The sequence below is a fragment of the Rhagoletis zephyria genome, unplaced genomic scaffold (assembly GCF_001687245.7).
Source record: "Rhagoletis zephyria isolate East Lansing unplaced genomic scaffold, Rhagoletis_zephyria_1.1 Rzeph_scaffold_00036, whole genome shotgun sequence".
NCBI lineage: Eukaryota > Metazoa > Arthropoda > Insecta > Diptera > Tephritidae > Rhagoletis > Rhagoletis zephyria.
Window position 1 is genome coordinate 706,333 of NW_016157120.1, and position 14,747 is coordinate 721,079.

The following is a 14,747-nucleotide window of genomic DNA, read 5'->3' on the forward strand; positions in this document are numbered from 1 at the left end:
TTTTTGTTAGAGAATGGGTTGTTTATCCAATTGATGTATACTTGAAAATCAACATTGAATCTTGGAATTTGTATCGGATCTCCACATGATCTCCAATCCAAATGTTTACTGGGAAGCTTTGCGTTGCCTGGTGCCGCTGATTCTAAATATTGTCAGACAAAATTTATAGAAGTACGTCTACAATCAGGCTTCTAAGGAATTGCGACTCATACCTGCAGTGGAATTCTGACAATTGCTCCACTAGTTTTTCATCCGCAAAATTCCCTCACGAAAAGCTGTTAATAGCGTGCACAGGAGCACGAATTTGTAGTAATCACTTGGGATAGCAGCCGAAAACATGGCCACAGGGTTCTGCAAATCTGGCCACTGCGGCATTAAACATTTCAAAGTCATCTAGACTTATAATTTCCGAACAGGTAAACTTAGAGCGTCGTACGTACTGGGAGCCTTAGACAGGTCAGGCTATTTGAATATGTATTTGTTAATGTTTTAGCAGCCACATTCGCCTGCATTTTCTTATGTACCGGATCAGTATTTCCGCGAGGATAAATTACGGATTTTTCTTGAGTACATGTCGTGTGAGTGTCTGGGCCTGAGTAGATACATAAATTTATACTTTTCAACTTATAATAATTATACCCGAACCTATGCATTTGTTGTAGCTATTCGCATACGACGAACTTGTATGGTTTTATCATTGAAACTGAAGGTATATTGGCTCAACTAGATTAAGGACTCGTCATTGTGATACAAAATACCTCTTGAGTACCCCATTTTTTTGGATGAAATATATCTACATAAATTAGATTTTAGCTTCATAGAATATAATCACCTATGCATATACCTTTTAACTTGTCTAGGCATAATAGACAACGCTTTACAGATAACTCTCGCATACCAATGTCTTAATCTAGTTTATCATTTTTTGTTTAAGTTTTGTACTTGTCATTTTTATGAGATGAATATCAAAATGTTACTCGAACATTTTGTTTAATAAATATCTTACTGACCATTTTATGAACTCGATCATCATTTAGGCATAGCAAGATCTGCAACAAGCTTTCAAATTGTTCTTATAAATACATAATTTTATCGTCATTGTGTAAATATGTGTAAATCCGATTTCAACAGACATTACCAAATTTTTAGTACTTTCGCATAAATATCCACGTCATCAAAAATTTTGTATGAAACCAAATTTTTGCCTTATTGCTTAATTTTATTTTGTTTTTTCCTAGAAAAAGTAAAATTAATGTTCCAGCATTTTCATTGGAAATTATCTATATGCATGCATGCCCAATAAATCGTGTCCTGGTTGGATCATTATGTCCAAAATAATGCGTTTGGAATACATATTTTTCGACTTTTACTTTGGGATTTCCGAATTCGCCTCAGTTTTGGGTTACCTTGAAATTAGTTTCTCAGCTCAACTGCCTTTATTTTAGTTAACTCGTAAACAAATGTTTACCTTAAACTTGTTATATGGGAGTATATATTTTTCAATGAAAGCTAAAAACGTTCACCTACTTCGTGTGTCGTTTCTTGTGAAACATGCCGCGTAGAAATGAGAATCACACATTGGTCATATGAGCAGTTTTACGGTCATCGACGTTAGGCGTTTCCTCTACCAATTTCGAATTCAGCTCCATCTTTGACGCTACTTCAATAATCGCTTCTTCATTTTTGGGCTCAACTTGTAACTGCTGTTGTACCTCCTCTGCATCTAGTGGCTTTACATCTTCTTTCACCTTTGATTCCACCTGCTCCTGCTGCTTACACTCCACCACCTTCGTTTCTTTAGCAACCGCACCGTGCGTGTGTATTTGCACCACATGCACCTGTTCCAGCTCTCCATCGCCTTCTTTTGTCACACTCTCCTCTGTGGAAATTGTAGACTTTCTTGCTTCCATTTCAGCCTGCTCTTCTATTTCCTCATCCAAATCTTTAGCCAAAGTTTCACTGCGCACCAGCTTTCGTTTGTTGCTGCCACTTGGCGCAGCGCTTGGTGTGACTGCCTCCGGTATTGGCAAACGCAGCTCGTCATCCACCGACTCGATGCGATCGAGCTGTTGCGCATGCGCACTCACCCGTCCATTTCCATCCTTGCGTGAGCCTGCTATGCCCGTCGGTGTCGCGCCGATGCCACTTTTCACTTTACCGCCGTTTTTCTTACCCGCCGGCACATCATCCAGCGCCAGCCGCTCAACCTTGTGCTCCACTTTCGGCTCCTCTACGTGCACCAATACGAAGGGTAACTTCAGCGATAGTTCACCACCCATGCCGCTCAAGGTTAGCTTTACTTTTACATAGTAGGAAACATAAATAGCGAAGACGTTGCGATCGTCGCCCACATTGCCGGACACGCCATGTCCATGGTAGCCTGTGGGTTGTGGTATGCCCACAGCGGGACTGGGACAAGGATTAATCGCCTGCCCGGGTGCGAGTATTAAATTCGGCGAACGTATCGCTGAAGCGGCTATGACGCCATGTATCTCCTCGGGTTCGGTACTACGCTGTAGTGTATCTTCGAGCGCAATCCAATTCTTGGTTTGTCCACGTTGTGGCTTGAGTATAACTGTGGTGTTTAGCGTGCTACCGGGCGCAACAGTGCGATCCACGGGCGAATGGGTGTCGGAGTCAGCGACGATATTTTTAAATTTGCCATTGTTGAACATGCAGACGTCGACGTGTTGGATGGCGCAGACCTGCAATGTAGGATAGGAAGATGGAAAAGTCTTTAATGAAATGTGCGATAGGAATCGATTAAACGAAATACAATTAAATATGGCTTTTGAAGCCCTACTTATAACACCAGGCACACAAGAGCATAAATTGATTTAATCATTGGAAAATATAATAGGAAAGTAGGCGGAAGACTTACGGTACAGCAGAGCAAGTAGTGCAACACAAGAGACGATAGTCCCAATATGCTTAAGGTAAAATAAGTCTAGAAAACATAGGTCTGGATAGTTCGATTGAGTTAAAGGTAGAGAAATATAGTGTCGAAGCTATGAAAGTAGAGAGTTAGATGAGGAATGACCATCTCTATGATGCTGAAAGTCCTTTAGATAAACTCCAGGAGAAGTTATTCGATGTGAAATTGATCCAGTAGCATTTGTCTGTGGCTATGGAGGTCCTCTCTGAACATAAGTAATTTCATGAAAAAGCTTCCTGATATTGTCTAGGCCTTATCGGATGGGTTGATAGTTCTGCTGGAAGAGTGTACCATGTACGATGACCAGACACTGCCAAATACAATCACTAAAGCATTCAAACCTTGGTGCCCCTTAGCAACTCAGACTACCTTGGTCTAACCTTTGCTGTAAACCCTCGAAAGGCAAGTTGAACTGTGAAACTCGCACAATGCATTGGTGATTGGGAAAGAGAGATCTTCCTAAGGTAAAGAAGAAAGACGTACGGAAGGTTAACAGGAACTCGTGCCTTCTATGTCAATAATGATTGCTAAGCTAAACTACCCGCGTTAAATTCCAGCGGGAAAGGCATGTTGAGGAACTCATCAAGCTGGCTAAGTTGAAAGTAGTGATCTGCCTAAGATTTATATATGCACTCGCATGAAAAAACAAGGGTGGCTAAAAGAAGCTCGATGCAAACCATCTGTGCCTATATATGTATACTAGCTAAGATCTCCTAAATAAACGCTAAAAATCGTGCTAGTTACTGAATTATAATTTTCCCGCTAAGTAGAAAATAAAATCGCTAGATATAGTGGGAAAATCTCTAAAAAGGCAACACTGTAGGTGAGTATAAAAAGAGAAGAGAATAGAGAGCAATATGTGGTTTGTAGATGTTCCCTAAAGACAAACGCGTGAAAGGCAAACGATCTAGCAATGCGTGTTATTGTTGATCAACTTAATACTTTAATTAAATACATCTACAGATTATTAAAATTTCATTTTAAAAATACCATTGTGTCCTATTGTGGTACAAATATGTAATTTTAAAACTTGAATCATAGAAATCGACCCAGTACATCGGCTGTTATGCTCTAACAAAAATTTGGGTTTTAATTTTATATATAGTGTAGATATAGATGTATATATTCCACCGCAGCACCTAAAAAGCAAACAAAGAAAAAAATTTCGGTGACATCTACATTCGGCAGTGTCATTGTTTTTTAAATAGTTCTTAAGAAAAATCACGGGAATATTTTTCATTATATCTGTTGCTTGAAAACGTACTTTGCTGCTTTGTAAATTTTCTTTTTTCTGATTTAAGAAAGTTTGCCAAGTTTGAAAGTTCCATTTCTTATGCGTTGTTTTATATGAATTCTTCGTTATTCTTAAGAGCTGCGACAGCCTTTTAGCAAAAGTTTAATGACTTTGGAGAGCTTTAATTTAATGACAAATGGGGTGGCATCTTAGGGTGATAGAAACTGAGAATCGGTGGATACTAGAACGCGGTTCTTGAAGTCAATGAACTTTGGAACAAAAAAAGGTCTCCTCCAGACAAGAACTTTAAGATTCTATGTTGGACCGAAAATATGTTTCTTTTTCGAAACTTCCTTGCAGAAATAACCTACATACATAATGAATATATATACATACTTGAAATACAAAAAGACGTAACTAATAAAAAATTCAAAATTCACATTTTGATTGATGTCCATCATATTTCATCAAATTACAACTCTCACATCATTTTATGAAAAAAAAAATAAATAATATTAGTCACGACTTTTTACATTTCAGTTACGATGTTGTTACGTCTTTTTGCATTTCAGGTGACGATATGTATGTATGTTTTCCGAGATAGGATTTGGGGCACCTTCCATGTACCTTCTTCCGATACCTACTCCGTACTCGGTTCAAAAGTATCGATACCTACTCAGTACTCGGTTCAAAAGTATCGACACCAAAATTACTTGGTATCGGACGAAAAGTATCGAGTACTATTTACTAGTATCGTTTTGTCCCCATATGTCATAAGTAATAACCACCTACGTCGAAAAACCTGAATTCGAGAAAAAACGTTTAAAAATTTGGATTGTAATATTATCCTTATGGAGAAGCCAAAATATGCTCGTCTTTAACTTTTTAAATAGTCTATCTGGCTAGCTGGCGATTTCAAATACACATGGAACAGTAGTTGCAGAAAACGATAGCATATATAACTCAATTATTTCTTAAGTCGACTTAGGCGGTTATTGCTTAAGGCCACAGAGTTATCAATCTATGTATATATTCTTATTATAATCGGCACAGTTACAATAATGTCCCCAGTTATTGTCGAACATGATATTTATTGACAAATTAATTGCTCAATTTATCGACTATCTATCTACATTTATCGATACTGTTTAGAGAAATCAAGTCAGTAGATTTAATTAGTGAACGTGTCTTAATGTGGATTTTTTTTTACCAACATAACGATAAATTTTTCGGGTAATATATCGATAACTAAAGCGATAACGTAAAAAAACAAGGTATTAACAACTATGTATTTTTCGTGAGGTACTTAAGCGGGTTTTACTGCGCTTAAGTACCTCACGAAAAATGCTTAGCTTTTTGAGGTACTTGGGCGGGTTGGGCACTTAAAAGAATCCGCTTAAGTGCATCGATGCGGGTACTTAGGCGAACATAATTATTGATGTAGTTACATCTTTTGTTAACTTACATAAATATGTAAACCTTGAATAAAACATTTTATAGAACACCTAAAGAAAAAAATTCACCAAAATTTTAAATTTTTTCTCAGAAGTGTTTTTTGAGTATAGAGTTTTATAGCACATTCAATTTTAGTGTAGTAATGTTCAAGTTTTAAGTAGCTAAAAATTACCGTTGATTTTTTATAATTTTTTGCCGTAGGTGTGTGACGCTGCCACTGAATTTCAAAATATGTAAATATTTTAAGGAATTTTAAAAGAGCACTTAAAGGGGGAAAATTATAGGTAAAATGGTAAATGGGGTACGACAAATTTAGGTACTTAGGCGGGTTGGGTAAATAGGCGGGGAGGTACTTAAGATAGGGATTTTCTTCATATTACAGTAAAAAATTTACATTGCCCAAAAATGTTGGTTACTTAAGCGGGTTAGGTACTTAAACGGGTTGATACTTAAGTGGATTTCACTGTATATCAATATATTTTGTGCGATAACTATATCAGTAATGGTATCGATAAATTTTATCGATAAAGTTAAGAAAAATTAAAAGCAGTTAAAATAATGTTTACTTAGCTTTTGCGTGTATGTATACGTTTTTCTTTTTTAGTTAAACTTTAAGTAGATAAAATAATACATTTTAATAATTCGAAAACCGTAAAACTGAATTATCACCAATAAAAGATTAAGAATTTCACGAAGTAGCCTCGAACCACCATTATCTACGTTTAAAAAAAAATCAAATAATCACTCGACCATCGATCGCTGTCAACTTACATAAAACATGATAACATGTAATCAACCTCAATGCTTGTGATTACAGTCACACAACTGATACAAATGACTTGTCATAAGCCAACAGATCAAAAGGAAAGGAACGAGTGGAAAGCAAAGTCGTAAACGGACGTTGTAAGTCAACAAACAAATCAAACAAATCCAATAATAAACGCGAGAGCATAAAAAGAATACACAAAGCAAAGGAAAAAGAAAAAAGACCAAATAAGGAATACAAAATATTTTAAGGACAAGAGGAGGGAGCTAAAAATGGTAACAAAAAATGCAAAGCTGGGGGTTACATACAGACAATGCATTATACTATACATAAAAAATAAATAAAAAAGTAAAAAATCTAACCAATGTAAACCAAAAAAAAAAAATGCAACAAGTATAACAGAAACAGTGCCACTAAATAAAGGTGCCTCGTGCAGCGGTGGCATGTGGCAGGCCCCATAAAAGGCTGACGGAAAAAGAAAAACATTTTGTAGAATTTTATATAGCAAAGGTTCTATATCCATCCTTTTGCATATGTGATAAATACGTATTATGTAAGCATACATACATACGTACATATGCCCATATGTAAAAGTAATAAAAGAGTGGAAGCAATAAAACATTTTCAAATCCACAAATCGTCAACCACGCGTTCAATTTCGGTAGTCGGTAGCTTATTTCTTTGCGCAATTTCGAACAACTCAATAAATATTGCCTTTATTACATACATATTTACATCCATGCATCCAACATGGCATACATGGCCATATTGAAACATGGCTACAACAGTCAGCAGGGAAATCCATTAGTATTCAACTGGTCGGCATTTGGAGAATTGAGAAGCTAAACCATATTGCAGTATAACTTTGAACTAATGAAATAAATCTTTGATTCAGTAATAGTACCTAGATATTTTATCAAATGCGAACCAGTTCATTAGTGTGTAGATATTCTTCTTTTTTTGAAGTCGGTTAAAAATTAGATTGAAAAAATTTTTGGTCAGAAGGTGTCAATTCCGGCAACTATCTTGAAAGCACTTTTCTGTCTTTCAAGAAACTGATTGAAAGATCTGCTGAAGACGGGTCTTAGCGTTTTTCTGCTTGTCTTTTTAACCGACTTCCCAAAAAACAGAAGGTTATCAATTCGTCTTAATATTTATATTTTCTTTTATTATTATTTTTTTTTGCCGCATAACTTTGGACCACGTTAACCGATTTCAATACTTCTTTTTTTTTTAAGGAGTTACCTCACAGGTGATCCTGTACTAATTTGGTTTAAATCTGATTATTGGATCATGAAGAAATTAAGATAATCTTAAACTTTTATATGAGAATTGAAGTCGGTTGTGTTTTTTGCTTAAAAATTACTTTTCTAAAAATGAAATGGGAAAACATATTTTTTCTCTTTAAAGCACAAAAAGAAACTAAAAATTAAAAGAAAGTTCAATTAAAAGAATAAAAAAATAGTTTTTAAAAATTAAATGAAATTAAAAATATGTTCCTTTAAAAAAAGGTATAAAAATTAAAATAAAATTGAAATAAAAAACAAAATATAATAAAAAAGAAAAAAGTCCTTTAAAATTAAATGAAATACAAAAAGAATAATTTTCTTTTTAAAATAATAAAATTAGATTGGCAATTAAAAGAGATTAAACCAAAAATTAATAAGTTGCTGAGAACTAAATGAAGTTAAAAATTGTCTTTTTAAGACAAAAAATCAAAAAATGTACAGCAAATTAAATAAAAAAATAAAGTAAATAAAATAAGGAAAAAATATTTTTATTTTCAAACAATTAAATCTAAAAATAAAATTTGAAAAATTAGCCAAAATAAGTTGTTAAAATATACAAAATTAAAATTTCCTTTTTAAAGCAATAAAATCTAATAATTAAAAGAAAATTAAATTAAAAAACGAAAATATTATTTTGCCCGAGGATTCGAACCTGGATCTCTCCAATGGCACGCCGGTGCTTTGCTCACACGGCCATTGCGACCGTTGGAGCACCGCGAGCAAGATGATATACAAGTGCTTTCTATCAGAAGAGCTTTTCACCATGAAAGCTGGCGAGCTTTTTTGTAAGACTTTCGGGCAGAATAAACCAAATCTTTCCTCGCGGTGAGGGATTTCCAAAGAGAAATTTATATTTCTAAACCTCAGTTTGAACACAACTTGCCTACAAGAAGTTCAAATTTGCTTTCCGATTTCCATTACGATTACTCTTTTAAATGAAGCACCAAGAGCTTTTACCTGCTCTCCTATTATTTTCAGTAACAGAAAGTCCAAAATACGTTTATAGCGTAATTTTGTGTTGTTCTTATTCCTCCGAAGATGCAGATCTAACCAATTGCTTGTACTTTGTTAAATATTTTGAGCTTGGCCCACTAGTTAGAGTAGGCTACATGCAGTAAATCCAAACTTGTTGTTTATGACACTCTTGCACGAGTACAGGACTATAGAAGCTATTTTACAACGCTAAGATAGGTTGTCCTTCCAGTTGAATTTCCTACCCAGAATAGTGTTTACGAATTTAGCTTTGACGGTGGGCTTTAGGTGGGATCCGTTTAGCTCTGTTAGAGTGTAAGAGCAATTAAACGATCGCCCGAACATAGAAACCTCCTCTTGAAGCATTCGCAACGACGAGAGAATTTATAAAAATTCCCAAGCGTATCTGCATGGGGCACTTCATAAAATGCTCTTCACCAAACCCTGGGTAAATTCGAAGGCCATTAAATCTTTCCTTGTCATGAGTGGAGAAATGGGACGAGTATTTTCCTTAGCATAAAGTTGATATTCAGAATAAAGAAGAGAAAGGAGTTTTCAGTAGTACCCAAGAATCTAGCGTTGGCACGAGAATGTTTCCAACGACAAACGGCTCTTCAATCGAGAAATATCTGTATTGGTGTTGCGAAGGCCGGTTATATTTTTGTGCTGGTTTAAATGAAGGCAACTGCGGTATGAGACCGTCTCACCAAGTGTGAGGACCTTACGTGCCACGCCATCCTTGGCCACAATCAAGTTCAACGGCAGAGCAAGGACCAGTAAGTGTAACAATTCCGACCTGCCGGGGTTTCTGTCCATCGGCGGTTCGAACTTTCAAAATTTCTTATTTATGTAGGTACATAAAAGTCGCTAAAAATCTTTTCATACCGGTTCGAATGCAAGAAATTAAATTATAGCCTTCATAGAACCCGCATTCTATGGTGACTAAGTGACGCATAGAGCAAAAGAAAGAGCTGCAATAAAGACATTGCTTTAAGATAGATTACACGCTGGTGATCAATTCGTATCTAAACTGGTACTAAGCAGCTCGTTCTCCACTCATATCTCACATACAATGAAGGGATGAGGTTTTAATGGACAGCAGCTGAAAGGAAGGATGAGTAAATTTTAACACTGGCGGGTCGAAGCTTGAAGGAAAGGTTATCTGAGGAGCCATCTGCCGGGGAATTTCTATGAACATAAAAATTAAGCTTACCGAGCGTTTGCCAGTTGGAAGGCAGTACTCGCTTTTAAGCAAGAAGTCAAATCGCTGCTCTATTGCTTACAGTAGATAAGAGAGTTAGTTCTACTCAAGAAGACAAACGTTAATCGTAACATTGGGCTTACCCACGATGCCATCCAACTTAGTCGGGGAATGTCGCATATCTCTTTACGATGCTCTTATTTCATCCAACAGTTAACTGCTTGGTAGATGAATTGGCTAGGAACAGTATCCTCGAAATGGTTTCACTGAGCAAAGAATAGCGTTTCTTTGACGAAAACTAGCCTGCGATTAACCGCTATTAAATATGCAGATGGGACTCATATGTATATGCAACCTCAGCGATCGCCGCGTTATGGTTATATAGCGATTTTGTTAAACTCAAATTGAATATAGACTTACGAATTACAATCGAATTATGAATTATGCTGATGTAAGAAAAAGCATCTAATGCCTTGTCCAACAGCTTCCGTTTCAACAAACTATTTCAAAGCCGAATGAGAATTGCACCAGTGCCACTTGGCGAGTGAAATGACAACGAAATATCGAAAGTCTACGTAGAAAAATCCTTACTTAAAAAGTGCCATATTTATTTACCTGCTGGGCAAATGTGTACTGTGCGCTGTTATTTATTACTAGCGCGCCATGTTGTTACATTTATTATATTGATTACATGATTTGACTTCCTTTTATGCTCTTGTCAATCTAGTATGTGTGGCCTATGCAAGCACATGTACATTCATACATATATACATAAGTATGACCATAAGTACTTGTGTATTTTTCCCCAAAACGACATTGATTTGATTTGTGTATCCACTTGAGTGCCAAATGCAGGATGTAGCATTTTTTGTTAGTTATGGCGGCCAAACATGAAAATCAACTCAGATGAATACACCCTAAAAAATTGTATGAGTATTTTATATGAACATATGTATGTATGTATGTAGGTAAATCACATAAATATAGCTGAATGTATTATTGGATGACATTGAGCAACTAAAAATGTTTAACTTGGTGATTTTTACTTCTCCATTAATAAAGTGCACACTGGCCACTGTCGAGTCCCTTTCGCGTCCAAAAATTCGTGGCACTTACTTGTATAAGTACATTGTTTTTGATGCTGCTGATTCGGAATTTGATATCAAAATTTCAAAAAACGAAATGGCGGATTCCGCTGACTTTGAATTTACTATGAGAATTAAAGAAAAAAAAAAAATGTTGGCGCCAATAAGGCGGACAAAATCATAATAAAACAAGTAAGAAAGTCTAAGATCGGGCGGAGCCGAACATTAAATACCCGGCGCAAGTATTAAATATATGTTTTTTCACCTTTCCGAAACCTTCCGCTAGATGGTAAGCTGGGGTGTATCAATTTTGAGTAAATTAGCGTCCTTAAATTTCGAAATATTGCAGTTTCAAGCATTTCTGAAATTTACCGTTATATGAGAAGCGGCCGTAATTTTAGTCCGATTTCAATAATTTTCAACGTTTTTCTTTTATGTGGCAAGAACAATAACCATACCGAGTTTGGTACAAATTGGTAGAACAGTTACCGATATACATATATGTGATCATAAGTGGGCGGTGCCACGCCCATTTTCCAAAATTTTACCATAAACTTATTTCTTGGTAAAGAATTGTTGCAAGCATCAATTTTGAATAAATTAGCTTTAATATTTACTGATTTATCGAAGATTTTGTATTTCTCTAAATTACCGTTATATGGGATGTAGCCGTGGTTATTGTCCATTTAGTATGCTGTACCAAGGCCAACAACTGTGCCAAGTTTGGAAGAAATTAGAGCAGCGGTTACCAAGATATACACATGTAACCATAAGTGGGCGTGGCTACGCCCATTTTCCAAAAATTTATAATATTCTTATTTTTCGTCTAAAAATTATTGTAAATATCAATTTTGAGTGAATTATCTTCAGTAGTTACTAAAATATCGCAGTTTTCGTATTTCTGGAAATTACCGTTATATGGGAAGTGGGCGTGGTTAAAGTCCGATTTCGCCCATTTTCAATACCAACCTACCTTGGATTAACGAAACCTATATGCCGAATTTCGTTGAGATATCTCAATGTTTGCTCGAGTTATCGTGTACACGGATGGACGGACAGACGGACAGAGGGACGGACAGACAGACATGGCTTTATCGATTTCTCTATTCATTCTGAGCATTTATGTATACATTTGTCTATATCTATCTCGATTCGTTTTGGCTGTTACAAACAACCGTTATGTGAACAAAATTAATATACCCTTGTGCACAAGTGCGCTCGGGTATAAAAAAGTTATAGGTTAATAAACTAAAAACTCGATTTCCATAATTTCTATTAGTACTGTTATCAGGTTATTTAGAAGTGGAAATTTAAAGCAATTCCAATTCGTATGTAACGTGAGAATGGAAATCACTGCATAATTCAGACGCAGCAATATTACAAAAGCGAGGTAAAAATGGATCCAATATTGCGGAGTGTAATTGATAAATGGTTTCTTATGTTTATGAAATTTCAAAAAATAAAATGCGGATGGCTGATTGGTTACAAATGAACTTTGCATAACCATCGACACTTAATAATTCATAGATTATTTAGAACTTATGAAATAGGTGGTCCAGATTTCACTAATTAAAAATACATAAATAATTTCTTCAGAAAATAATCCAAAAATTTGATTTTGGCCATCAAAGCAGGTCAGCCGGCCCACAGTGCAGTATAGATTTTCCTATACAAAAGCACATACATATATATGTAGCTTTGCTCAAATACCTATTAATCACTCCAACTCACTTTTCTTACACTTCATACATAAATTCATAGTCGTTTTCACTCCACCAAATTTTGTGTGTATAATTTCCTTTTTATGTTGGTTTTTTACTTGTATATTTTCGTATATTTCTTTGCGTTTTATTTCCATCTCTTGTTCCAAAGCACGTACTTTATTTCGATTACTTTTGCTACCTTTTCACGTTTTTTTTTTCATTTGTATCAATCAATGAATTGGAAATTATTGTCATGTTTTGTGCCGTGTTTCTCATAACGATTCTTGCTGAATGTTTGACACAGTTTGTGGGGGAAAACCAAACAATCATTTGCTATTTGATGAATTAAATATTTCTATGGCGCCTAAAGGTATGCTACATGCGATTTCATGTACATTTGTATTTAATTGAATTATGAAACAGTCTGAGCGATATCAATCAAGCGCGAAATGGCGCGTGACTTTCGCTTAATGGGAATTTCTTTTAGTTGACGTTGGAAAATAATGATTTGCCACTGTGCTTTGTACCTTAAATCTCCCTAAATTCATTTGAGAATTGCATAATCAACCATTTTCATGACAGAAAATACAGGGTTCCTCACGAAAATCTCTCCAGCTATGCCTAAAAATTTGTAATGTGAAAAGGTTACAGCTGCAGTTCTGGCAGTATGAAAGACAGTTAATGTGCTGTCTCATAGTGATTTTAGTTTTGAGAACTGTGACAAGAATTAAGTGCAGTAATTTCTAGAGTCCACCTCCTCGTATACTTCAGAAGTCTTGAAAATTCGGTGTATTTATGTCATGCAGTTCTTTCAGATTAGCAAATAAACTCTTTGCCAGTAGCCTCGTCTGCCATTTGTCCAGCTATGTATTGGAGTATGTTTTAAGTAGTAGGAAGGTCAGTCAATTCAGCGGACCCTGCAAGATTGTATGACATACCATCTTCCGGTCATCCTAGATAGACTTCCATCTCACCTAGAAGCGTATCAACTAAAACACCTCTTTGAGGTAAAATTTTCGAGTGACAAAAGCTGAACTAGAAACACAAAATTTATGATATCAATTTCGTGACGAATATTATACGCATTTTTTAACTGCCTTTGGAACGTACGGAAAATCCTTTTTTATTTATTCGGAACGTTGCGAAAAGCCGTCTACTGCTAGAAACACGAAATTAGTGAGAAGTGATGGAAAGGCGAATCGAAGAAGTACTGCTTACTTACTGCTCTAACCGGAAAAAATGCACTTAACACTGCAAACTGGCAGCCAATACTCCAGAAGTTTAAAGTTCCATCATATCTTCGGTGGATTACAAGCAGGCGATAGAGTAAAAAAAATACAATTCTCCGGTGATGCGCTACAAGTATCCGTCCTCCGTCTAACCCCTTGTAGCGCAACGTAGAACGGCATAATGCGGCGTTGATACTGACAAAGGTTGCCAAACTAATCTGTTTCGCTGACGATAGAGCAGTGGACGAATGCTTATCTTCAAGTGCTCAGGGAAATTCGGCAACAAGCGTGCAAAAATTCATTGGGAGTGGTTTATCTTCCAACAAGTTAACGATCCCAAATACACGTCGCGCCTCGCTATTTGCCTTTTTTTGTGAAGAAAATGATATCGAAAAGCAGAACTGACTAGTTCAATAAGAGATAAGGTATCAATGGGTATTAATCGGAGATGGACTCCACCTTGCCCGCGGGCAAAGCTCTTTTAAGCTTTCTATATATTTTGTATATACGCGAGCAGAGTAAAAGCTCTCTCTGCTCGTCGCTGGTATAAATGCTAGAAAACTTTTTTCGAAGTATGCCGAAGCATTTCGTGAATTAATTCAGAGCAAAGGAGGGAATACCAACTACTATATCCCGTTTTAGACAAAATTTTTTTATGTATTACCAATTTACATATATTTTCATTTGAAGCCTGTTTTGCTTTAGAATATTTTTTGTTCGACTTCTAGAATGTTTTTTTATTTTTATTTAGACACCTATGGAAATATGATAATATCGAATAAATTAATACTTATTTATTTTACTGAAGTAAGCATAATTAAAAATTATGAGTTCACGAGGAGCTTCTAAAATTCGGTATCTAACTACAAGGGGGATAA

General features: G+C 35.8%; 1 protein-coding gene across 1 annotated transcript in view; it reads right to left on the minus strand.

The window, feature by feature from the left end:
• Positions 1-1,521: 1,521 nt before the first annotated feature.
• Positions 1,522-14,747, minus strand: part of LOC108365259 (uncharacterized) — a gene marked incomplete at its 5' end in the record, with an annotated part of 68,389 nt that continues 55,163 nt past the window's right edge. Inside the window, one exon of the mRNA XM_017619253.1 lies at positions 1,522-2,705. Coding sequence (XP_017474742.1) covers positions 1,572-2,705 — 1,134 coding nt within the window. The remainder of the gene's footprint in view (positions 2,706-14,747) is intronic.